General features: G+C 46.0%; 1 protein-coding gene across 7 annotated transcripts in view; it reads left to right on the top strand.

Annotated features, from left to right (window-relative positions):
* Abca17 (ATP-binding cassette, subfamily A (ABC1), member 17) overlaps window positions 1-27,281 on the top strand; it is a 94,498-nt gene that overhangs the window by 43,684 nt on the left and 23,533 nt on the right. For 2 of the 7 annotated variants that reach the window (XM_087570190.1, XM_087570191.1), the window contains exons 12-23: window positions 696-825; window positions 4,643-4,797; window positions 10,609-10,764; window positions 10,905-11,115; window positions 12,668-12,818; window positions 14,195-14,293; window positions 17,082-17,244; window positions 20,525-20,831; window positions 23,165-23,438; window positions 23,574-23,778; window positions 24,777-24,897; window positions 26,807-26,965. In XM_087570190.1, coding sequence (XP_087426316.1) covers window positions 696-825; window positions 4,643-4,797; window positions 10,609-10,764; window positions 10,905-11,115; window positions 12,668-12,818; window positions 14,195-14,293; window positions 17,082-17,244; window positions 20,525-20,831; window positions 23,165-23,438; window positions 23,574-23,778; window positions 24,777-24,897; window positions 26,807-26,965 — 2,131 coding nt within the window. 7 annotated transcript variants of the gene reach the window in all.

Raw genomic sequence — 27,281 nt, 5'->3', positions numbered from 1 at the left:
TCTTTAATAATAAAAATGGTATTTAAAATTCTGGAGCTGTCTGATCTGGAAGACAGAAGACTCAGATGCTCTTCTGAGGAAGCAGGGTTCCCTTTCTCAGAGGCTTAGCTGGGGAAAGGGGTGGAGAGAAGAATTTCATTCGTGCCACAGGCCTTCCATCCATTCGTGCCACAGGCCTTCCATCCATTCGTGCCACAGGCCTTCCATCCATTCGTGCCACAGGCCTTCCATCCTTGAGTTCCTAGGCCTTCGGTTCACGTTTCCCGTTACCGTGTTTCAGGGCTTGAGAAGAGGTTCCCAGGCAGGCTCCCCAGTAGCTCAAGGCTGTGGGACTGGATACCCATTAGTGATCCACATTTTAAAAACGGTTTTTATTTTTAAGTAGGAGCACATACGTGGGGAAATTGGGGATGGGGTGTGTGCACATGAGTGCATGCAGGTACCCATGGAGGCCAGAGGCCTCAGATGCCCTGGGAGCTAGAGTGACCGGCCAATGGATACTTGGAATCAAATGTGGGTCCTCTGCAAGAGCTACATGAACTCTTAACCCCCGTGCCCTGTCTCCAGCTCCCTCCCTGCTTGATGAACTTTCAAAGGAATTTCAAATTGATCTGGATATGAGCTTTGCTGTACTCTTCAGAACTGCCTCTGCATGTGGTGTTACCGTGCCAGTCACACCCTGACTTTCCTTACAGGTGTTCTATACAGGAAGGAGTAAATGCATAGCTGTCAAAGATCTGAGCATGAACCTGTACAAGGGACAGATCACAGTTCTTCTGGGACACAATGGAGCAGGAAAAACTACTGTCTGCTCCGTTCTGACAGGTACCTGTGTAGGTCGGCTCTGCTGAGAAAACCCTTGATAAATGTCTGCACAGATCTAGATTTACTGCTAACCTTCCAACAAAAACATTGTTGGATTGATTACCACAGGTCCTTTTAGGGACAGCATCTGTGGATGGCCCTAAGATACCCACTTCAGAGTAATTTTTATGTTGAAACAATTATTTCACATCCCGTCAACTGAAATGATATCCTGCGAAATTTGAAAACTCATTCAAGAAATGTTTATTGGAGGTTCAACATGTACAAGACCCTGCACCACACCAAAGGGGGTGAATATTCAGTCTTGAAGGAGCTCCAGAAACCAGCAGGTTCTCACACACAGGATACCACAGGGCTAGGAAGCTTTTAGCGGCTCAGCCAGGCAGCTGTAAGTCTCTTCATATGTACATGTACAGACACCCAAACGGTAGGATTTAGTGACAATTGCTGGGAGGTGCTCTTGGCCGCACACCTCCGCTATCAGGACTGAACGCCGAGTGTCAACTAGCACATACAGTGGGTGAGTTTTGTATGTGTCACACTGCAACTAAGCCTCACATTGTCCTAAACAGAGGTACAGACATGTCTAGAGGAGTAGACCTCTTCAAACGTAGGCGGTTCCAGACACGTTAGGCTAAGGTGTGTGTGAAGTTCTCACTGCTGGATAAGAGGTCCAGCTGTGCCCATAGGCTAAGTGTCAAGTAGGCAGGTCGGGTAGCAAATCGTTAAGGAAGGTCACAAGTCCATATTTCCTCACACAGGCTTCCTGATTACAGTCCCTTGTACAACCTTTGTGGCCAGATTTCTCAAAGCCTTTTTTTTCGTTCGTATGTGTTTGTGATTTCTCTGTGTCCCCATCCCATCTTATCCCCAAAGAATCTGCCCCGTTTACTTCTGGACTTACAATGCTGGAACAGTGTGTTTGTACAGAACACATGCACTTTATTGACTGAAAGGGTGAATTGCGAATATTGACCAAATGCCAGCTATGAATGCAGTGTCATAGACGCTCTCTCACAGATTCCTAGCAAAATGATAGACCATACCAAAAAAGTGAACTCTGGCTCAGTGAAGATGCCCCTAGGAGACACAATAATAGTCATGTGCCCGGCAGATACTCAGTGGAAAAGGGAAATCCAGCTGCTTCCCCAGGACATTGGCTAACAAAAGGCTTCCAAGGCCATGATGTTTTGCAGACAAAAATCTGTTGTGTAGCCCAGGCTGGCCTCAAGTGCCAAGTGCTAGGATTATAGCTAGGTTCCATTATATCCAACACTATTATATAGATAGTCATATATATATATATATATATATATATATATATATATATATATATATATATACACTTGTGTGTGTGTGTGTGTGTGTGTGTGTGTGTGTGTGTGTGTGTGTGTGTGTGCTGCACCTATCCCAGCATTCCGGGGCTCCAGAGAACACGCTGACCTTTAAAGGCAGCTTGGCATTTTTTTTTTCTTTTTTTTCGGAGCTGGGGACCGAACCCAGGGCCCTGTGCTAGCTTGGCATTTTTTTAATTCAGGATCTCGTGTTAGCTGAAGGCATAAGCTGCATAATTGTAGCCTCAATTCCCTGTGGTAGGGAGCTTGCCGTGCAAGGCAATCCCTGGGGCTCTCCGGCCAGCCAGCTGAGCCTAATCAGCAAAGCACAGAGTCCCTGTGAGTGAGCCTGTCTCACAGTCCGAGGCAGACAGCTCCCGAGGAGTGACACTTGAGGGTGACCTCTGGCTCTAGGATTCATGTACTCAGCACCAGCACTCACCACAGTGGCCAGGGGAGATGTTGGATCTCTTGGAGCTGGGGTCACAGCTGGTTGTGAGCCATCTTCTGTGTGTACTGGAAGTGTCATGGCTGGCTGGGTGAGGTATCCCCAGTGTAAGTGACAGCTCAATGTAAGGTTTCCTGGCACTCGGGAGCCAGGGAATCCCACAAAGCCACACTGCACAACAAGCCTCACACGAGGGACTTACTGGGGAGAGGCACAAGTAGGTTGGATAACTAAACAGGCCCACACCTTGTGGCGATGAGATAGATCTCTTTAGCTCTTAAGTCATACAGATCCGAGCCAGTGAGATGGCTCCGCACATGAAGGCACCAGGACTGAAGAGTTAAGTTCGACCCCTAGAACCTCTGTGGTGGAGGGAGAGAACCTCAAGCTGTTCTCTGGCCTCCACATGTATTATGCACACACACACACACACACCCACGCACACAACTGAGGCACATAAATAAATGCATGTGTGATTTTTAAGACGATGTGTTTCTAGCCATGCATGGTAGCACATGCCTGTAAAGCTAGCAGTCAAAAGCCTGGCCTACAAGCTCAAACTTCATCTCTAAATAAATAAATACATAAATAAATAAATAGGAGACGGTTTTTCTGGAGACAAACAGCATGGACACACCGTTCTACTGAAAAGAAACACAGCGGCAACAATGGCAGCGAGTGAATGGAGCACCTTAGTGCGTGCCTAGAAGGGCCAGCCTGGTCTGTACCAGAATGTTTAGGCCAGTCCGTGCTGAATGGCAAAGCCAAGGGCAGCCTGGCATTCATGGAGACTTTGTCTTAAATGACCAAGACCCACAAAACAGAAAAGAAAATGTTGTTTTTTTTTTAAAAAAAAACTTGTATTTTTTATTCTAGTATAAAAATAATATACGACGTTAAGAGTCTAACTCGTTGGTAAAGTTCTTACCTGGTCTGTATGAAACCCTAGATCCAGTCTATCTGTACCACAGCAAACATAAATAACAAGTAGAATGTGTATAAAACTAGGTAAGACTAAACATATTTATAACTGATATGTGTGTGTGTGTGTGTGTGTATTACACACATATACTACACCTGGTGGTGGCGGTGGTATTGTTTTTTTCTTTGAAACAGAGTCTCTCTGTGTAGCCCTGGCTGTCCTAGAACTCGCTCTGTAGACCACGCTGGCCTCGAACTCACAAAGATCCCCCTGCCTCTGCCTCCCGAGTGCCAGTATCAGAGGCATGCATCATTACCACCTAGTTTAAGATTTTCTTTCCTCTATGCTTATGAATGTTTTGCCTGCATGCGTGGATATGCCTGATGCCCGAGGAGGCCAGAAGAGGGCGCTAGATCCCCTGAAAGTGGAGCTACTGACATTGTAAACCATGTGTGGGTTCTGGGGACTGAAGCCTGGTCCTCAGAGAACAAATAAATGCTCTTAACCTCTGGCTCAACTCTCCAGCCTCTGTTTCTTTGGTCACTCCTTTTCTTCCTTTTTCTGAGCTCTTTGTGATAAGAACGTCTTGCTCCCGTCATTCTTACTAGAATAAAGAGAAAAAATAATGTGGGTAGTCGGGCCGTCAGGGTGCATACTGGTATGCATCTGTCAGTGACGTCATTTATTCATTGATTCGGGAAACAAATATCGATTGTCGATCAGGATAAAGCCAGACCTTGCCTTTGAGGATCACATTTCAAAACCCTTAGATTCCCCAAGTGCTCCCCTCCCCCCAACATATTTACAAATCATGCAGACTTGCAATGTGATTTACTTTGTAAACGCCCATGTAATTGAGTTTATTCAGCCTGACTGGAATTGCTCAGATGCAGGAAGTATTTCTCCTGTCTCCAGTCTTTTCCTGTGTGTTCTCAAGCACAGTCACACACAGTACAAGTGTCCCTCAGGTGCTGCTGACTGAGTGACGGTGACAAAGTGGAATGAGGCTGGTCTGTGGGAGAAGAGATGGAGCCAGGGTAATGGCTAGGCCTTCCTGCTCTTACAGCTTCTGACAGGAAATGACCTCAGGATGTCCTCTCTGCTTGGTTCTAGGTCTTATTCCTCCTTCAAAAGGACACGCGTATATCCATGGCTGTGAGATCTCGAAAGACATGGTTCGGATCAGGAAGAACGTGGGCTGGTGCCCACAGCATGACATCTTGTTTGATAACTTCACGGTAACCGACCATCTTTATTTCTACGGTCAGGTGAGTTGGAGAACAATGGGCCCGTGTTCATTCTTAGGAACTGTAAGGTAGACTACAGCACTGCTTTTTTCTGCTTCATTCTGCTTCAGGGGTCTTTTTAAGGGAATATGCATGTGTTTCTTGAGACCAGATATGGGGAGGCAGTTTCCCGTCTGATCCAGTCCCGTACACACTGACCGGGGGCGTCCTGTTATTAAGTTCTCGAGCTACCTGGAGCCAGCGACCTCTCCTTATCAGCTTGCGCATCCAATCCCACAAGAAGACCTCCCGCTTGAGAGGTCACTTGCAAAGCTCAAGTTGTTTCCATAGCTCATGCCCCGGATTTGGTATTTTCTGTGACTGCTCACAAAACTCAAAGGAACACTTACTTATAGTGACTAATTCCTTGCATAAATAAATAAATAAATAAATAAATAAATAAATAAATAAATAAGGCTACAGTGAGCACTCAGGTGAAGCAGATACAGCAAGGCCTCCCACTTATCTGTTCCTTCTTCTATACCATGAATTATTAGCTTTGACCTTTTGAATGTGCTCCAGATTGCTTAGAAGTTTCACCCATGCTCCTTAATTCCTTAATTCCTTATCTGTCATTGGTATTATTGTCTCCACTTGGCCCTCCATCACAGAAATTCATCCTTCTACAGAATATGAATATAGACTATGAATATATAGGATGAATATATAGACTATGAATATATAGGTCTGTTATATTGATAGTATTTGTTGGTATTTTTGTTTGACTCCTTCATTTTAAATCTATTTGGTTCTTTCTTTCTTCCTTTCTTTCTTTCTTCCTTCCTTCCTTCCTTTCTTTCTTTCTTTCTTCCTTTCTTTCTTCTTTTCATTTTGTTTTATCGTTACCAGATTGGCCTCAAACTCACAGAGATCCACCTTCCTCCGCCTCCTGAGTGTTGAGACTAAAGGCACACACCACTGCCTGGTTCTAGTTCTTTTTTTTTTTTTTTTAATGTTTCAATCTCTCTCTTTACTGAATTTTTCTCCACATTTTGAACTTCTCCAATTTACTGACTAGCTCATCCCTTTGGAGACTGTATCGAAAAGGTCTTGGATAAGTTTTCTTAGCTCGTGCATTTATTTGAATCTTCTGTTTGATCATTAATTCTTTTAAAAAGTACGACTGAATTTTTTCTCAGACGTTTCAGCCATGTCTGTAGTCTTAGGCTCCCTTGCAGGGGAGCCAGGTGACGGGGAGTAGGTTGTGACCGGTGGTTGGATTATGTTCTTTGTTTTTCTTTGTTTTGTCTTATACATCTGTTGGATGCTGGTTGTCTCTAAGTTTCACCTTTCCCTTCTTCCAGGTTAGTCTAGATGTTTTATTTTTTGTGACTCTCCCTAGAGGGTCACCGACATGGGGCTTGGTGTTGATTGTTGAATGGAGCTGCTAGGCGGTTCCATGTTGGCTGTGTGCCAACAGGACGAAGGGCAGGCTGTTCACTAAGCCACAGGCAAAGGCAAAACCTTGGTCATCCCTTGAGATCTTGTAATTATGGGAAAAGGACATCAAACACCAGGCCCACTGAAGTCTGTGTACTCTCTGGAAGCCATGGTTAGAGCCACAGGCCTGACGTAACCTAGCACTCCAGTAGTATAGGCTCCCCCAGTCCTTTAGTGAACCTCAGGAGTCAAAACCGCGCATCCACACTGACCTCCAAGGCCCCTGGGACGAGAGGCCTGTGCTTGTACTGCCCCCAGACCCCCTACTCGAGCTGGGAATCAGGTCTCAGGGCTCTCTGGAGCAGAAGGCCTCTTCCTTTAATGCCCTTGGGTCTCACTGAAACTGGAGGTCGGAATGCAAGTACTTTCTGGTCTCACAGAAACCAGAGGCCTGGTCCCTTGGAGCTTAGAGGCTGTTAGTGTGCTTCCTTGGAGAAATCTCTCTCCATATCCTTTTTCTAGTTGAGTTGTTTAACCTTTAGTAAGACTTTTTTTTTTTTTTGTTCTTTTTTTCGGAGCTGGGGACCGAACCCAGGGCCTTGCGCTTCCTAGGCAAGCGCTCTACCACTGAGCTAAATCCCCAACCCCCTTAGTAAGACATTTTTAATTAGGTGCTGGCTACTAAGCCCCTGAAAATTAAGTGTGGTCTGCAGAAACGTTCTCCAACACTACCCACGGTCTTTATTCCCACTATCGATAGTAAATTCTAATACACAAAAGTTTATTTTTATTGTTTACATACCCCTGCACACACACACTGAAATGACTCTATAGGAGCTGGAGCGATGGCTCCATGATTAAGAGCACTTGTTCTTCTTTCAGAGGACTTAGGTTGGGTTCCCAGAACTCCCACAGTGGTTTACAACCATCCGTAGTTCTGGAGATCTGACTCCCTCTTCTGACCTCTGTGAGCACCAAACATGCATGTGGTCTCCGTACATACGTGCAGGCTAAAAACTCACCCACACATTAAACTATGTACATCTAACTTTTAAAAGGGAAAGAAAAGACTCTCCTTAGCTGAGCAAGGTGGCACATACCTGTAATCCCAGCACTAGGGGGAGGGAGGGGCAGAAGGATCACTGCGAGTTCAAGACCAGCGCTAGTCTGCATAGCGAGTTCCAGGCTACCCAGAGCCACACAGGAAGAATGTATCTAAAAGCCAAGATGCATCCCTCTTCTGTCCTCGAACAGGCACCACAGTTGTCAGAATCTCAGAAACGACTGCCTTTCTAATGCCTGTCTTTATAGAACTACCTCAGTGTGGTGTGACTGTAGTTTTACAGTAAGCGCTGGCTTCTGAAGTGCGACTCCCCTACTCTGTTCTTGTCTTCAAGGCTGCCTTGATTATTTTGCAGGCGAGTTTAGGAACACAAGTTTTGTCCATATCTACAAAAACAAACAAAACAAAACAAACAAAAACATGTTTTAAGGGCTGTCAGAATGTGCAGGGCTCTTTGAATAGCAATGGTATCTTAACGTTATTAATAAAGTTCAGCTTCCAGTCCTTGAACAGGAAATGTGTTTCTGCTTACTCAGTCTCTTTCAGAAGTGCTTTGTAGTTTCCAGTGTGCAACTTTTGCATCTACATGGATAAATTTACTCCTAAATACCTTTGTGATGCCAGAGTAAACTGTGTTTTTAGATTGTTTATTGCCAGTATAAAAAGATACAGACTTGTGGGTGGGGGGTGTGGCTTAGTTTATGCAGCGCTTGCCTAATGTGTGTGAGGCCCTGGGTTCAAGCCCCACCACCATAGAAAATCAAGCATGGTGGCACAGCCTGTAATCTCAGTTCTCTAAGAAGTTGAGGCAGGAGGACCAGTGTAATAGTATAGTTCAACGTCATTCATAGCAACAGAGCATACTCAAGGTCAGTCTGAATCACACGCTCAAAACAAAACCAAACATAGCTGGAGATTTAGCACAATTGGCAAAGTACCTGTGGTCCAAGCTACCCACAAGCAGAGCATAGTCTCTTAGCCCGGGCCTGAGGGAGGTGGGGAGGGCTGGCGGGGGGAATGGAGGGATGGGAGGATGGGAGTTGGGGATAGGGTGATTTTGTAAATGAAGTGGGATAGGCTGATCCATGGAGCTCATTGGTTTGCCAGTTTAGCCAATTGGTGAGCTCCAGGTTTAGTGAGAGACTCTGTTTCAAGAGATAAGATGGAAAAGCAAAGCACAGAGAGAACAAAACACACACACATTCACACACACACTCACACACACATTCACACGCTCACACGCTCATACATTCACACACACATTCACACACATACCCACACAACATTCACCACACACATACACTCACACACACACACATTCACACACACACATACATTCACACACACATACCCACACAACATTCACACACACACATACACTCACACACACACATTCACACACACATTCACACATATACCCACACAACATTCACACACACACATACACTCACACACACACACATTCACACACACATACATTCACACACACATACCCACACAACATTCACACACACACTCACATATACACACACACATACATACACACACGCTCATACATTCACACACACATTCACACACATACCCACACAACATTCACCACACACATACACTCACACACACACACATTCACACACACACATACATTCACACACACATACCCACACAACATTCACACACACACATACACTCACACACACACATTCACACACACATTCACACACACATTCACACACACATTCACACACATACCCACACAACATTCACACACACACACATACACTCACACACACACATTCACACACACATACATTCACACACACATACCCACACAACATTCACACACACTCACATATACACACACATACATACACACACACACTCACACACACATTCACACGCTCACACGCTCATACATTCATACACTCACACATTCATACACACATTCACACACATACCCACACAACATTCACCACACACATACACTCACACACACACACATTCACACACACATACATTCACACACACATACACACACACTCACACACACATTCACACGCTCACACACTCACTCACACACACACATTCACACACACATACATTCACACACACATACCCACACAACATTCACACACACACTCACATATACACACACACACATACACACACACACACACACACACACAAAATAATGTGGAGAGCAGTTGGTGGAAGACACCAATATCAGACTAGCCTACATGCACAAATGCACTTGTGTACACACAAGACATGTGCATGAATGTGTGTGCATACACAGAGACATAGGTACACACACACACACACACAGATATACACACACTCCAAAACAAAGAGAGAAATACAAATTTGCACAAGGCTGGCCTTTCAGAGACGATTACCTGGAAGACTTGGTGACAAAGATGCTCTTGTCACTTGGGAAGTCCCAAACTCAAGAGAGTCCTTGCCAGCAACCAGGGACAAATGCCATATAAATTCTTCACCATGAAACATCAGTTTTAAAAACCATGTTGAAAAATCTCACTTAGCGTGAGTCTTAGCATGTTCAGTAATGTGTCCGTGTATTTATTTTTAAGTCATTTACTGTTAGAACTGGGTCTGAGGGCACAAAACTATGACCACACAAGCCCAAGTATTCCAACAAGGCAAAAGTTCTAAACAGAAGGGTGGGTAGCCAAGTCAGGTCAAGCAATCAAAGGCACACAGCAGGGTTCGATGCCTCTGCCTCAGCCTGAGTGGTCAGACACTGGCCTCACAGTCCTACATAGCTGGCTAATTCAGAGTGACGTCACTCACAAGCGGAATACAACTTTGAGCAAATACTTTGATCCTAGAAACGTGTTGATTTGCCAGGCAGTAGTGGCGCACAGCTCTGATCCCAGCACCAAGGACCCAGAGGTAGGCAGGCCTCTGTGAGTTTGAGGCCAGCCTGGTCTACAGAGCCAGCTCTGTATGGCCAGCCAGAGCTACACAGTGAGACCCTGTCTAAAAATAAACCAGAGAAGGAGGAGGGGAGGGGAGATTGGTGTTGGTGCGGAGGAGGACTTTTTGCCAGATGGTCTCTACGTCTTTACAGATTTCTTTAAAGATGGGACTTCCTTCATCTCACTCAACCTCCAATAGAAAGGATGTGTTTCGTTTACATCCTCCACATTTATTTATTCACTCACATAATTCATATATCTTCCTCTGTCCCTTTCCCTGAAAAGAATGTTTCTGGCATACTTTTCTTGTCCGTATCTTATGTATATACAATCAAAAGCTCGATTAGACAGCTCAACTCCCATCAGTATCTTGCTTCATAGCAGCCTCCCCCACCCCCATTTCTCGCCTTTCAGTTGAAAGGCCTGTCTCACCAGGACTGTCATGAGAAAATAGAGGAGATGCTGCACACCCTCGGGCTGGAGGACAAGCGGAACTCAAGGTCCAAGTTCCTGAGCGGGGGGATGAAGCGCAAGCTCGCCATCGGCATCGCCCTCATAGCGGGCTCTAAGGTACAGGGCAGGGGGTCTGGCCTCTCGATGCAGCCAAGTCAGGCTCCCACACATGGACAAACCCCAGGGGGCTGATGACAGCTTATCTAACCCCAGCTGGAGTCGCACGGGGCCCCACAGCTCGAACCTCTGCCCTCCAGGTATTGATTCTGGACGAGCCCACCTCAGGCATGGACTCCTCCTCCAGGAGGGCCATCTGGGACCTTCTTCAGCAGCAGAAGGGTGACCGCACCGTCCTGCTGACCACTCACTTCATGGACGAAGCTGACCTGCTGGGAGACCGCATCGCCATCTTGGCCAAGGGGGAGCTCCAGTGTTGCGGGACACCATCATTCCTCAAGCAGAAATACGGTAAGCAGCGGGCAGCAGGAGCCCAGATCAGCCGCCAGCCTGGGGCAGAATCCGAGCCTTTGGGAAGGGTCCTGATCCTGGCTGGGAACAGCCTTCTAGATTTCCTGTTCCCTTGGTCCAGTGGAAGGTCTTAGGAGAATGAGGCAGAAATGAAGTAAAAGATATCTTTGAGACTTAGGATCAGAAGAGCCATGTTTATATTTCAGTTTGTCACTTTCTTGTCTCTTCATCCAGGCACCAAATTAGTCTATCCTTGTTGTGTGAAATAATAAAAAAGGCACCATCCCACGCTAGCACCGGCTACTGGCCCCAGCAGTCTCCCTGCTTCCATGGCTAAGCCCCATGTATCGACCGCCCATCTCACGGCTCTCTTGCTGTGGGCTCTGCTCACATTCCCAGCCGTCCGCCCACTGTGGGTATAGTCACAAGTCCCAATCAAATCTAGAGGCTTGTAATTATCAATCAGATTCATATCCGTAAGTTCTCACACCACAAAGTGTCCACACGATGAACTCAGAGCCGGCTGATATTGATATAAACGGCCCACCTAGATAAGACAAACCATCCTGTATTATCCATTCCTTATAAGATATCCATAGCTACCTGTGGCTATTTAAAGCCACGTGGAACCTAGATCGTCTTTCTCTTCCTCAATCTTCCCATCTCTAAAATTACCAGCCCACCTTCCTTTTCCACTGCCCAATCACAGGCTCTTGCCTTAGCTTGTGCCCACCCGCATCTGTAAATTGACAGCAACCCACATATCCTTTCTCGGGGTTTTAAAAAAAAAATCTAGGGTTGGGGATTTAGCTCAGTGGTAGAGCGCTTGCCTAGCAAGCGCAAAGCCCTGGGTTCGGTCCCCAGCTCTGGAAAAAAAAAAAATCTAATCTGTGAAGCAGAAACAAACAACCCCCAGACAAAACCCAAGACCTCTATATCTCTCACGGTCCAAGTCTGACCTGTCTGCAAAACAGAATTAGCCTTCATTTCAAAATATTTCTATCCATCTCTCTCAGTCTGTGACCCCACTGTAGCACTCTGGTCAGCAGCTCCTCCTACCTGCTGGACTATTCTTTTTTTTTTTTTTTTTTTTTTTTTTTGGAGCTGGGGACCGAACCCAGGGCCTTGAGCTTGCTAGGCAAGCGCTCTACCACTGAGCTAAACCCCCAAACCCCCTACCTGGACTATTACAGATGACTCCTAGCCCATCTCTGTCTTTAACCTCACACCTTCGGACTCTGTGCTCAACCCGCTAGTCCCAGCGAGTACCTGACAATGTCTAGCATTCCGTTCAGAATTCCTAAGGACCCGTGCAGACCCCTGATGGTCACCCTTACCGAAGCCCCCTTTTCACTGCCTAGCACTATTGGGTTTGCTATCAGTCCATCTCCTGAAACATGAGTGAAGCCAGGTCACTCCGGTGGAAACGGGCCTCACAGGGTTCCCTTCTCTTTGCCCTAATTCTCTCCGTCCTGAAGAACAGAGAGCGAAGCCCCGAGAAGAATGGTATAAGGAATAAGATGGTCTCATCATCTCTTATGTGGCATTTCAGGTGCAGGGTATTACATGACTATAATAAAAACACCTCTCTGCGACACTGAGAAGCTCGCTAAAGTTATTTACCACCACATTCCGAATGCAATTTTGGAGTCCCGAATTGGAGAAGAAATGATCTTCACACTTCCTAAGAAGGCCATGCCCAGGTATGACCTGGGTCATTAACAATCCTCACTGTTCTCCACCCACCACCTGGGCTTCTCTTGAAGCCTCTCTCGCCTTCACCTCACTGTCCTTGCCCCCAAAACACGACACATGTCCTAGAATCTAGAAGGTTTTTTCAATAGTGCCTTTTGGATCTCTTGTACATTCCTGGATTACTAAATTACTCAACTCAAAAATTCGGACTTAAATTAGTAACTATTTTAGTGTTTCTCGTGGGTTCCCCCCCCCCCGCCCCCCGTCCTGGAAATTCAGCCCAAGGCCTTACACGTAAAAAGCAGGGCCTCCGGTTGGGGATTTAGCTCAGTGGTAGAGCGCTTGCCTAGCAAGCGCAAGGCCCTGGGTTCGGTCCCCAGCTCCGAAAAAAAGAAAAGAAAAGAAAAGAAAAAAAAAAAAAAAAAAAAAAAGCAGGGCCTCTAACTCTTGCCTACCCCTTCCCCCAGAAGATTCCCTATGTTGGCTGCACTGAGCTGGATAGTTCTCTTGCTCCACATTAATTTTATTCTCCTGGGCTAGAACGATCTAGAATGTCCAAGATGGCTCATTCTCACACCTGGGAAAATGGTGCTGGCTAACGACTGGGCGCTTACAAGAGCTGCTAACTGTGGCATCCAGTGCTCCTCTAGGTGGACTCTCAGATGATTTTGGCTTCTCACAGTATGGCAGACAGAATCCAAAAAAAAGGATTGAACTGAACAAAAGGAGTGGTGGAGAGTGTGCTGGCTGGTTCTGTGTGTCAACTTGACACAAGCCAGAGTTATCACAGAGAAAGGAGCCTTCCTTGAGGAAAAGCCTCCATGAGACCCAGCTGTAAGGCATTTTCTCAATTAGTGATCAAGGATAGGAGAGCCCATTGTGGGTGGTGCCATCCCTAGGCTGGTAGTCCTGGGTTCTATAAGAGAGCAAGCTGAGCAAGCCAGGGGAAGCAAGACAGTAAGCAGCATTTCTCCCTAGCTTCTACATCCGATCCTGCCTCCAGGTTCCCACCCCATTTGAGTTCCAGTCCTGACTTCCTCTGGTGATAACAGCGATGTGGAAGTGTAACTGAATTAACCCTTTCCTCTTCAACTTGCTTCTTGGTCATGATGTTTTGCGCAGGAATAGAAAGTCTGACTAAAACAGAGAGAAAATCTAGTTACTTCTTTTTATTGCCCGGGCTGAGAAATAGCAAATTTTCACCTCTGTACTAGATACAGTTTACATTTCTCCCCATAGGAACGTTCCAAAATAAACGCTATTACAAGGCCATCTGAACAGATATCCTGACAGCAAATTCCATGTCTTCTCTGCTCTAGAAAGCTAAGGGTGGTAAAGGATTCACCTCCATCTTTGAGAAAGAAAACCTTTTCTCCCCGTCCAGGTTCGAAGCTCTATTCGCTGACCTGGAACAGAGACAGACAGAGCTGGGAATCTCTACTTTTGGGGCCTCCGTCACCACTATGGAGGAAGTGTTCATACGGTAAGCAAAAATAAAAAAAAAAACAAAACAAAACCCCAGAGACCATCAGGTTCAGAGAGAGAGGCCCTGTCTCAACGAATAAGATGGAAATTAATAGAAAAACGCCAGACATCTTTCTCTGTCATCAAAAGTATCTGCGTGCGCACACACACACACACACACACACACACACACCTGACAGCTCCAAAGATCCCAGTTTCGGAAGGGATCACGAACATCATCCGTTTAAACATTACCCAGTGTTTCACTCTTTTTCCTAATTGTCCTGCTGAATGATTATCGAGCCTCTGGGTAGTACTTTTGATCTAATGAGATATTAGATATGTCAAATTAGATATATGTTCAAGGTATTGTTATTCGACAAACTTACACTGGGGACGGTGAGACAGGGTCTGTATGTGTGGCTGTCCTGGACCTCACTATTTAGACCAGGCTGTCCTCAAACTTACAAAGATCTACCTGCCTCTGCCTCCTGAGTGCTAGGGTTAAAGGTGGGTGCCACCAAGCTTGGTCCTAACAATTCTTTTTTTTTTTTTTTTTTTTCCGGAGCTGGGGACCGAACCCAGGGCCTTGCGCACCACTGAGCTAAATCCCCAACCCCTGGCCTAACAATTCTTTTTGGTTTTGTTATTGTTTCGTTTTGTGGTTTTAGTCTTTTGACTTTTCGAGACGGTCTCACTATATAGTTCTAACTAGGTTCAAAACTCTGTATGGGGATCAAGCTGGCCTCAAATTTGGGGTGATGCTCCTGCCTTAGCTTCTTGAGTGCTGGTATTCTAACAAACATGCAACAACCATTTTTTCCATTGACCAACTCTTTTGTCAGTTGAAATCCCCTCCCTCGACTTTTAGTTTGAGATGGCATTTCACTAAGTTGGGGAGGCTGGCCTTGAACTTACTCCAAAGTCTTTGAATTTATGACTTCCTACTTCAGATCCCCACTCAGCTGGGGCTGCACCCACAGCTGTCCCGGAACGCGCTCTGAAGACCAGGCCGGCCTTGAACTCAGAGATCTGCCTGCCTCTGCTCTCTAGCGCTGGAATTAAAGGCGTGCCACACCACCTCCTGGCCTCCCTAGCTCGAAATTTTTAAATGAAAACTGCCATCTCTATGGAAGTTGATTTATACATTTCTGCCTTCCTGGACTTAGAAACTCCATCCCATTTTAAAAAAAAAATATTTACTTTAGGGGATCACAAAAATTTCCCCTGATTTTTCTTCTGGGAACTTTATTGTTTTGGCTTTACATTAAGAATATAATTCAACTAATGACTATTTCAGGGTATGACTTGATAAGGGGTCAGTGGTCTTCTACATGGCTATTCAGTTGGGATACAATTATTTGTTGAAAAGGTTGTTCTTTGCACTAATTAAATTACTTGGATTCCATCCCCCAAAGTCAGTTGACTTTAAATCTTCTATGTTCCCAATTCTGCTCCATGGGTCTGTTTTGTCCCCAATGCACCTTTACGATATGTTTCGGAGGTGGGCAGAGTTTAGTTTCTCCAGCCTTGGTCTGTTTTTAAGATTGTTTTAGTTGTTATAGGTACCTTGATACGAACTTGTCAGTTTCTACTTCTTTTGTTTTTAAAGAAAGAACCTATTGGTTCTAGTCCATATTTTTTTTAAACCATGCACTACAAGATGTTATCCCAGGAGAAAGACAGGCCGTAGAAAAAGCTTTCTGCACGTCCTGCTCTGAGAAGTAAATCTAATGGTCCCAGTCCAACCTCCAGACACCTGCAGCCCTTGCCAGTATGCAGCCTCATATAAAGTTAATTCCTGCCCCATTTCTTTAGCCATGGAAACCGTGAGAGATAATGTATGTTTACAGCTGTTTTAAGTTGATGATAAACTTTGTTGTAATAATAAACAACAAACGTATCACCTTTTATAAAACTGGGAGGAAAGAAAAATTAGCCACAACTAATTGTGTCTTTTATTGGGACAAACTCCCAGGAATAGAAAAAAGACTCAACAGAAATACATTACCTGCCACTGAATACTTTTCTCAGTGAATGGACTCTGCTTCAAGCAGGGGTCAGCAAACTATTCTTAAAGAGCCAGATAGTATTTTATGCTATGTAAGCTTACTGGCACAATCAAGAATATTATGTAGGCACTTATGTAACTACCAACATGCAACCATTTCAAAACGCAAAACCATTCTGAGTTCGGGGCTAGGCCTTAGCTGCTTCCAAACCACTAACCAGAACATACTAAGTTCCTAGTCTATAATCTTAATGGTGCTATGTTTTAAAATTTATAGTTTTGGGCTGGGGAGATGGCTCAGTGGTTAAGAGCACTGGCTGCTGTTCCAGAGGTCCGGAGTTCAATTCCCAGCAACCACATGGTGGTTCACAACCATCTGTAATGGGATCTGATGCTCTCTTCTGATGTGTCGGAAGATAGCTACAGTGAACTCATATAAATAAATAAATAAATAAATAAATAAATAAATAAATAAATAAATAAATCTTTTAAAAAAGAATTTAGAGTTTTTCTCATAAGATTAACTATTATTTTGCTTTAATTTTCATGTAGTAGGTTTCAAAACAAAGTAACAAAATGTAGTCATGATAATGTTATGTAAGATCTTTGGAAAAGATGTGGATGAGTCGACACAAAATGGACGGTCATATGCCCCCATCAGACAGCTTAGATACAGCTCCTGGCACCATCACTATCCCTATAACTTTCATTTTCCCAAATCTATGAACTTCAGTTTTTAAACCTGAGCAGAGCAAACTGTCTTGTGACTTTGTGTTTGCTTCTGTTTTTGGTTTAGAGTTTGTAAGTTGGCTGATCCCAGCACAAATGTCTTAACTGAGAAGCGACCCTCTCTCCGTCATCTTCCCCGGAATCACAGAGTTCCCGTTGACAGAATTAAATGTCTCCACTCAAGGATCTTCTCATTGAGCTCTGACCAGCCGATAAGACTAAACACGGGGGTAAGCAGCATGTTTCAAATATACAAATGTGGTTTAATTGATGGGGTCATGCTGGCATTCTATCAAGAGCTGTGTTTAGGCTGGGCATAATGGGGGCACACTTCTTCTTTGTTTTTTTTTTTCTTTTTTCTTTTTTTCTTTTTGGAGCTGGGGACTGAACCCAGGGCCTTGCGCATGGTAGGCAAGCGCTCTACCGCTGAGCTAAATCCCCAACCCCGGGGGCACACTTCTAATCCCAGAGGCAGAGAGGCAGAGAGGCAGAGAGAGGGGCAGAGAGGCAGAGAGAGGGGCAGAGAGGCAGAGAGGCAGAGGCAGAAGCAGAGGCAGAGGCAGAGAGGCAGAGGCAGAGGCAACTAGATCTCTGTGAGTTCAAGGCCAGCCTCATCTACACAATGTATTCCAGGACTATGGATCTAGCCAAGGATACATAGCAAGACCCTGTCTCAAAAAAATAAAAATAAAAATAAAGAACTAGGTTTAGTAATACACGCCTGTAATTCCAATGTTTGAGAGACTGAATCAGGCAGCTTATAAGTTCATGGCCAGCCTAGGCTACCTGTAGAGATCTGTATCAATAAGATAAGAATAAAGAATGGGTCCGTCAGTCTTCTGCAGTACTACATAGCCTGCTCTTGCTCAAAGGCTAAAGTGTCCAAGCTAGCGTTGCTCTTACTATAACCAAGGCAATTCTTATAAAAGAAAGCATTTAATTGGGGCTTCTGAGGATTAGTTCATTTCCATCATGGCAGGAAGCATAGAAGGCAGACAAGCAATCAGGCACGGCCCTAGAGTAGTAGCTGAGAGCTTACCTACATCCTGATCTGTAGGCAGGCAGAAGGCAGAGAGAGGAGGAAGGGGAGGAGAGAGGCAGAGACAGACAGACACACTGACTGACTGACTGACTGACTGGCTGGCTGGCTGACTGGCTGACTAGGCCTGAGGTGGGCTTTTGATAGACACCCCTCTGACAAGGCCACACCTCCTAATCCTTCCTAAACAGTCCACCAACTGAAAACCAAAACACTCAAATATATGAGCCTATGGAGGGCATTCTCACTCAAACCACTACAGTTGGTCATTAACCCAGTAGAAAAACAATATCTAAAAGCATCCTAGCAGGGGTCTGGCCATTCTTCATCAGATAAGAGAATGAAAGAACTACATGTACTGGCCAGAGTACCTAGTCTTTGCACTGTGAAGTAGGTTGTGTATTGTACCACCTAGAATTCAAATCTTTAGAAAATGTATTTATAATCCCAACTTGTGGGAGGATGACAAAGAAGGGTCCTAAGTTCAAGACTGGCCTGGGCTTTCTAAAAGAGAGACCTTGTGTAAAAAAGATTACACATGTGTGTGTGTGTGTGTGTGTGTGTGTGTACATGTCCTTTTAAATACATGAACATCTATGATGTTTTCTTAATATTGAAAAATTATATATATTTGGAGAATTATATATATTTGGAGAAATATATATTTAGAGAATTATATATTATACATATTATATATTATATAATTTTATTTTTTAGTTTTTCAGAGAGGGCTTTTCTGGGTATCCCTGACTGTCCTGGGACTCACTTTGTAGACCAATCTGCCTGTCACTGCCTCCCGCCCGAGTGCTGGGATTAAAGGAGCACACCATCACGGCCTGACTTGATATACGTTTTATAAAATAATCTTTACCTATGGGGTTGGGGATTTAGCTCAGCGGTAGAGCGCTTGCCTAGCGAGCACAAGGCCCTGGGTTCGGTCCCCAGCTCCAAAAAACAGAAAAAAAAAATCTTTACCTAGCTATCGACAGTATTGGTATAAAACACAATTATTGTGGGTTAGAGATTGATTTCCTTGTTTTCAATCTTTAGCCGCATGGGAAGGGGACATTATTTTATCCACAAAACTAGGACATGTCTGGGATTTTGGTTTGTTTTTGTTTTTGTTTTTTTGGTTTTTTTTTTTTTTTTTGTTCTGGATCAATCATTTCTCTTAAAATCCTTAGCAAGTCACTGTCTGGTGCCACACGGCCCTGGTGTGCTTTTGAAGGCGCCTCCCCTGAGCTTATAAAGTACCTTCCATGTTTGCCCTCAGAGTTAAAACAGACCTTCAGAGAACACTGAAGGTGAGTGTCCATCACTTCAAACGTAGAAAACTCAAATGTTTGGTAGAGCCCTCCAATGGCTTGTTGATAATTCAGCCAGGAATTTGGAATGCCTGATTTAAACCTGACCAGGAGAGCTCTTTCCACAGGGCTCCTAGGCAAAGGGCTGTGTATATATGGAACCTGGCCCTTCCCCACGGCCTCAGTCATGCCGCTTCCCAGAGAGGCTTAGTGAGCACAGACAGCACTAACCACGACGGCTTTTCACTCCAGGCCCAGTGTCAGCTCCGTGTATATTTCTATTTTGATTATCATTACCACAAAGGCATGCTTATGGTCCCCCCACTTATACAAATTATCTGAGTAGAAGCAGGACATGTTAAGTTAAAGATGACTTTGAAATTAAGTTATATCCATCCAGAGGGGTTTTTGTCTTGTTTTGCTCTGTTTTTTGTTTTCTCATTTTTTTGAGCTAAGGTTTCACTACGGAGCTCTGGCTGACCTGCTCCAAACTCACCGTGTGACCAGGATGGCCTCTAACTGACAAGATTCTCCTGCCTCTACCTCCCGAATGCTGGAATTAAAGTCATGTGTCCCCCTGCAAGAATTTTTCAAAGATTTATTTATTTTACATGTACAAGTGTTCTGCCTGCATGTATGTCCATGCATAGCGTCTGCCTGGTGCCCATGGAATCAGAAGTCATCAGATCCTCTGGAGCTGGAGTTAACATGGCTGCCATCCACCATGTGGGTGATGGAAACTGAACCAGGTTCCTCTGGAAGAGCAGTCAGTGCTATTAACTAACAAGCTGTTTCTCCGTTTGTTTTTTTTGTTTTTTTTTTTAAAGTTGTAACAAATACAACATCCACTGATGGCGTCATTTCTTCCATAGTCTCACCAAATTTAAATTTTTACAAGTCTTTTACAAGGCAGGGAACGACGCCATCGTTTGCATTTGGTGTCTGAAGTCCCTTCGTTCCACCTCTGGAGGTGTTCCCATTGGCACATCCTCTGAGTACTGGCTAACACAGTGACATCCTTGCATCTTAACCTAAGGCAGATTCTGGGACAGTTGAGAAGTGAGGTGAGGGACTGTGAGTGGCCATGAGCAGGAGCCACCTCAGTGCTTCTTCCAGCTCCAGTCACTGTGTTGACATAGCACCTCCCCTCTTCTTCTTTAACCGCAGTTCTCTCTCCTGTGCCAACAATTCTATGCCATGCTCCTGAAAAAGGTCGCGTTTTCTCGGCGCAACTGGATGCTGGTGCTGTCTGTGCAGATTCTGCTGCCTCTGGTGATCATTATGTTAAGCCTCAGTTTTTTCAACTTCAAATTAAGGAAGCTGGATAACGTGCCCCTGGAGCTGACCTTGCAAACCTATGGTCAGACCATTGTTCCGTTTTTTATTGCCGAGAACTCCCGCCTGGATCCTCAGCTTTCAGATAACTTTGTAAAAATGCTCGTGGCTGCAGGACAGGTTCCTTTGCGTATTCAAGGTAAGAAGCAGGGCACTGGGCCTGAGCGGGAAGTGGGCTTGCTTTTCATTGCAGGGAAGGCTGTGGCTTTCTGAACCACACAGAGCTCCCTGACGTCAGACTGAATAGCTGGAAGGCTCAGGAAAATGTCATGTAGACTCTGGCTAACGGGAAGTGGAGGGCTTCTAAAGGTCAGACCCTGTGTGTGTCTCCAGGCGTTTTGAAGTCTTGTAAGAAATTGATCATAGAGGTAGGTCAGACCCAGGTCTCTGACAGCATATCCTTGAAAGAGATGGGTATATCCCAGGCACTTCCGGATCCTTTTCCATTTCCCGTCCACGAGGAGACTAGCTTGCACTTCCACACCCCTTTCGTGATATTCTACCACAGGCCCCAATGCAACAGGGTCAGTTGACTGTGAATTGAACTATTGGCTAAAACAAACCTTTTTTCTTTACAAGCTGATTATCTCGGATGCTTGTTAGAGTTATAGAAAGCGGGACTAATACATCATGCTTAGCAAAGCTTCAGTTTCTTCGTGTACTAAATTAGGATAACTCTGTTTTGCTGTCTCCTTAGGACAGTTTTCAGATGAATATTTTGTAAACTTGGTGTCCAGTCCATAATAGAGTCATTATTTTTCTTAGATCACTAACAGTCTTTTCCAGCTTTAAAGTTTCTAAAAACTATAGGTAGGCTTTATATTATGTATGGCGTCATGTACTGGGACGATGGTATTGAATTAGCACCAGCCCTCTGGAAACTTGTAAGCAGGAGGCCCATCAATCGTGGGTCGTTACAGAATAGTAGCGATGATTATAACAGACGCGTACGTCTCAGCTTCTGGGGATCCCAGGTGCCATCTGAGTGGGAGCTGGGTGGTGGAAAAGTAACCAAAGGCATTGGAGCATCAGGAGGACCTGCAGGCTTAAGGTAAGGGGCTCTTAGACCATAGGTGAAGTGAGAATTTAAAGACAGGAGGCCAAGCATCTAGATAGCAACTAGCTAGTTTCACTCTGTCAACATGCAGCCAAGAAGAAAGTAGAGGTTTGTTCTGGCACGTGGTGCTGAGGTGAGAGGCTCAGGAGTAAGGTATCACCTGCCTGGCTTCTGAGGAGAGCTTCATGTTGTAGCAGGAGGGAGGGAATTCATGGAAGAGGAAGCTGAATCCACTGCCATGACTCGCCACCTCTGTACTGGCTGGTTTTGTGTGTCCACTTGACACAAACTGAAGTTATCACAGAGAAAGGAGCCTCCGTTGAGCAAATTCCTCTATGAGACCCAGCTATAAGGCATTTTCTCAACTAGTGATCAAGGTGGGAGGACCCAGCCCACTGTGGGTGGAGCCATCCCTAGGCTGTTAGTCTTGGGTTCTATAAGAGAGCAAGCTGAGCAAGCCAGGGGAAGCAAGCCAGTAAGAAACATCCCTCCATGGCCTCTGCATCAGCTCCTGCTTCCTGACCTGCTTGAGTTCCAGTCCTGACTTCCTCTGGTGATAAACAGCAATGTGGAAGTGTAAGCTGAGTAAACCCTTTCTTCCCCAACTTGCTTCTTGGTCATCATGTTTGTGCAGGGATAGAAACCCTGACTAAGACACAACCTCCAAAGAGAAGTAACCCACTCCTACTACAGCAATAGTAACCCTTAAGGCTGAAGTATCCGAGCCCACAAGGTCATCCACAATAAAGCTCTTGCCATCCTTCAGTGCGATTACCTGGAGACTGTCTTCCTATACAGCTTTAGTGGGAAGCAAACTACATCCAAACCATAACACAGAAAATGAGTTCTAAGCCAGGCAAGGTGCTGTATGCTTTTCCCAGTCAGCCTCCATGAGTTTGAGGTCAGCCTGGTCTGTAGAGTGAGTTCCAGCCTGAACTACATAGTGAGACTCTGTCTCAAAAACAAACAACAAAAGCAAAACAGAAGGTGCATTTTATAACATGTGGATACGTGGCTTTGCCTAGAGGTCAGAGTCACTGCAAATATGGTGGGTATTAGGTGTGTCCTTCTGCACCAAGTATGCAGATACCATCCAGACGGTATAGAGTTTCGTTTGGGAACACATGGTCCCAGAAGCCATTATGGGGCTAGACCCAGATGAGGTGTGAGGCAGGAAAAGTAATTGGGATTCACAAGGACTTAAGAGACCGGGATTTGGAGATCAGCTGGAATCCAATAGAGATCTGGGTAGGAGGAGGCCAGCCTTTGGGTGTGTGTGAGGTTGGTAACGGGGGTACCCAGAAGGAGCAGAGGACTTGGGGAGGCTCATGATGAGTGTAGTGTGTGGCACTGGGCCTGGTGTGGTGTCTTCTCAGCAGTTCTCTCTGTCCAGCGTGCCTTTGGCTTCCTCCCAGGTTCTGTAGAGAACTTCCTACTGAAGAAGGCCAAGGAGGCTCCTGAGGACTTCGATAAGCTCTACGTAGTGGCAGCTTCTTTCGAAGACGTAAATGACCACACCACAGTGAAGGCGCTGTTCAACAACCAGGCCTACCACTCCCCCAGCCTGGCTCTGGCTCTGGTGGACAATGTTCTCTTCAAGTTGCTTTCTGGTGCCAATGCTTCCATTACCACAACCAACTATCCTCAGCCTCAGACAGCCATGGAGCTCTCAGAGACTATCCTGTACCAGTGCGTGAGACTTCCCTATTCCCCGCTCCAAGCCTCCGATTCTGTAGGACTTCTCACTTTCCTGCCTGCTTCTTCGTCTCCTTTTCACCTCAAGTGCTCATTTTGCTAGCCCCAGTTGCTTTCTGTCTTTCACAGGGGCCCTAAAGGACACTACCTTGTGGTCAACTTCCTTTTTGGAATAGCTTTTCTGTCAAGCTCTTTCTCCATCTTGACGGTCGGAGAGAAGAGCATTAAGTCCAAGAACCTCCAGTTCCTCAGCGGAGTCAGCATGGCTGCGTTCTGGCTCTCCGCTCTGCTGTGGGACCTCATCTCTTTCCTTGTTCCCACTCTGCTGCTGGTGGTGAGTACCTGGCAGGGCTGACATCATGTCCTGCAGACCAGGGTCTTCCCTGAAAGAACCACCTGCCGAACCAGAACCGGCTGAGAAGTTCAGTTGGTAGCTCAGCCCTGACTGGAACAGGAAGGTCTTTTAGCCCTGATATCTTCAGGCACTGGGTACCTTGTGCACTGGTGTCTGTGTAGCCCTCACAGAGCTGCTGCCCCAGGTCAGGGAGACAGGTTTTGGAGACATGTATGTATCGTTCAGAAGTAGATAGTCAGAGAACCGAGGATGAAGTACTTGGTTGTGGCGGAACCAGCCTGATTACTTTGTGCAGAGTGGATCACCTCCTGCCTTGTCTGGTGTGTTTTATAAGCATCTCCCCATCTTTTGCTGTGCTGCTCTGTCACTGATAACCAGGGCAGCTCCCCGAGAGCATGTCTCAGGGCTCGCTCATTAGCTTGTGAAGGTTTCTTAGCGCCTTGCTTTAAAAACCTAAGCTCATGGGCTTGTGAGATAGCTCTGCCCATAAAGGCACTTGCTCACGGGCCTTGTGACCTGTTTAATCCCTGGGTCATAAAAGGTGGCGGGAAGAACCCACCCTAGAGAATGGTCCTTTGTCCTCCCACGAGCAATGGCTCCATCCCCCACGAGTACATAAAGTACTTAACACTGAAATCACTGTATTCTCAGCACTTGGCGTGGACCCTCACTGACTTTTCCAAATTCTTCCCCCTCCCCTCTCTTAAGTTGGTGTTTTTTTGGTACAAGGAAGAAGCTTTTGCACACCCCCAGAGCATCCCGGCGGTGGTCTTGATAATGATGCTGTACGGCTGGGCTATCATCCCTTTGGTCTACACAGTCAGTTTCTCTTTTAAAACCCCTGGTAGCGGGTGCGTGAAGCTCGTGGCAATGCTCACCTTCCTGAGCATCAGCCCTGTGGTCCTCGTCACTGTCACAAGTGAGAAAGGTAGGAGATCACACCCACGCTTTGCCTAAAGCAGGGATCTCCCCTCCAGCAGCCGCCACAGCAGCCACGCCCACAAGAACGTGTGTCTAACCGGAGATCCAAGCGAAAGCAGTCACAGCTGCCGTGGGCAGAGCACGAGGGCGGACGAACAACTCAGTCACATTCCCTCTGTAGGTTACCGATCAGCTGTAAAAGGGGACAACGCTGAGTGGGAGAGTTTGCTGTCCTGAGTGAAGTCCATGAACAGACAAAATGAATCTCAGAGACAAAATCAGAACAAGGGTTGCCTCGGAGCATGGGGGAGCGGTGCAGGGCGGGGGGGGGGGGGTGTCGACAGGGCTGACGGAAAGAACACACTAGCAAGCTTTGGGGGATGAAAAGATGTTCTTGATCTTGAACCCGGCACTAGTTTATGTGGAAATACATACTCACGAGTCATTGTCCACCCTCGATCCATGCATTTCACTAAAATGTTACGTCCCTTCCTTTAAACTAAAATCCCCGTGCTTATGCTGCCAACATGCGTCAGGGTTGGACGAAAGGGCCAATTCGTTACCTCCGTTTTTTATTAAGATTTATTATATCGTTGTGTGCTTGTGTCTGTGTTTTTCTGTGTGTCTGCACACCTACGTGGGGTGGAGGACTGAAGAGGGTATCAGGCCCCCGAGAGCTGTAGGGACAGGACAAGTGGTCTGTGAGCTGTCTGACCTGGGTGCTGGGACCCAAACTCCAGTCCTCTGTAAGAGCAGAAGGCCCTTCACTGCCTAGCGTCTCTTCTGCCCCACGATGCCTTCACATGGACTTCCCTTCCCTCCCACGTTCTTCTTTATTTTTAAAAGTAATTTTCATCTGGGGGGGCGGGGCTTAGTGAAATGGGTCAGCAGTGAAGAAAGGCTACTCTTTTTTTTTTTTGGTTCTTTTTTCGGATCTGGGGACAGAACCCAGGGCCTTGCGCTTCCCAGGCAAGCGCTCTACCCCTGAGCTAAATCCCCAACCCCCACAGGCTACTCTTTAAGAGGACCCAGTTTTGGGTTGGGGATTTAGTTCAGTGGTAGAGCGCTTGCCTAGCAACCGCAAGGTCCTGGGTTCGGTCCCCAGCTCCGGGGGGAAAAAAAAAAAAAAAAAAGAAAAAAAAAAAAGAGGGCCCAGTTTTACTCCCAGCACCCCCATGGTGGCTCACAAATGTCTGTAGCTCCAGTCCCAGGGGGTCTAATGCCCTCTTCTATCTCTAGGGAATACCTGCATGCGGGCAAAACATTCCTGCACCTAAGATTAAGAAACATCATTTTATGTGTGTAAGTGTTTGCATGAATGCCTGTGTGTAGGTCACTTACATGCCTGGTAGCCACAGAGGCCAGAAAGGGGTGTCAGGTTCCCTGGAACTGGAGTCAGAGTGCTATGAGCTGCCACATGGGTGCTGAGAATTGAACCCAGGTCCTCTGAAAGAACAGCCCCAGGCAGCCTCCTTACTTGTATTTAAATTTTGATTTACAATTTCTTTTCTTTTCTTTGGGGACTTGTCCTAGTTGTCCTCTCATCTAAGGGACCCTTCATGACAGTTTAGTCTCCATAAACCATGGAGGAAGGGACCTTATACTCCTTGTCTGACTTCAAGATGGCACTCTGGAGCCGGGGATATGGTGGAATGCTGGCCTAGCGTGTGTGAGTCCCTAGGTTCAGTCTTCAGTACAGGGAAAGTAAACACCCTGGGAAGTCCAGAGCTGGGTCCTATCCCTGCTTGGTCAGGCTCAGCTCACCTCCAACCCACACCCCTCCCCTCTGCCTTCCCATTCTGCTCACACAGCCCCAGGAGCCATGCCGTCTCTGACTTTCTCAGACACGGGGTGCTCTCTAGATTCTGGAAGTGACAGATCGAAGGAACTAAGCAAAGAAACGTTCTCACTGCTTAGAGTTTGAATGAACAGAGGGAGGGAGAGTCAACACCAGGAGTCAGGGAACCCATGTTTGGTCTGGAGGCCTGAGAGTAGACGACTGGAGTCCAGAAGTGACTGAGGAGAGGGGTGACATGGCCTCTCGCCTTTGTGCTAGTGAAATGAGTGCTTCCTATTCTCATTGCAGACCTTGGCTACACAGAGCTCTCAGACACCTTGGATCATATTTTCCTAATATTTCCTGGACATTGCCTGGGAATGGCCTTCTCCAACTTGTACTACAACTTTGAGATAAAAAAGTTTTGCAATGCTAAGAACTTGAGTGACATTGACTGCAATGATGTTTGTGAGTACTATGAGGGAAGTGTGCTGAGAACATTCTCACCCCCGTGGTTTATATAATACGATTTGACCTCTCTTTCTTTTTATTCCCCCCTTTTGTTTTTTGAGACAGGGTTCTCTGTGTAGCCCTGACTGTCCTGGAACTTGCTCTGTAGACCAGGCTGGCCTAGAACTCAGAGATTCCCTCTGCCCCACCCCCCGCCTCTGTCTCCCGAGTGCTGGGTTTAATGGATTGTACCACTGCCACCTGGCTTAATTTGGTCTTTTTGAGACTGAGTCTCACTATGTATTCCTGGCTGTTCAGGAACTCACTATTTAAC

The sequence above is a fragment of the Rattus norvegicus genome, chromosome 10, assembly GCF_021556685.1.
Source record: "Rattus norvegicus strain SHRSP/BbbUtx chromosome 10, alternate assembly SHRSP_T2T, whole genome shotgun sequence".
Taxonomy (NCBI): domain Eukaryota; kingdom Metazoa; phylum Chordata; class Mammalia; order Rodentia; family Muridae; genus Rattus; species Rattus norvegicus.
This window is presented reverse-complemented; position numbering and strand designations above follow the sequence as displayed.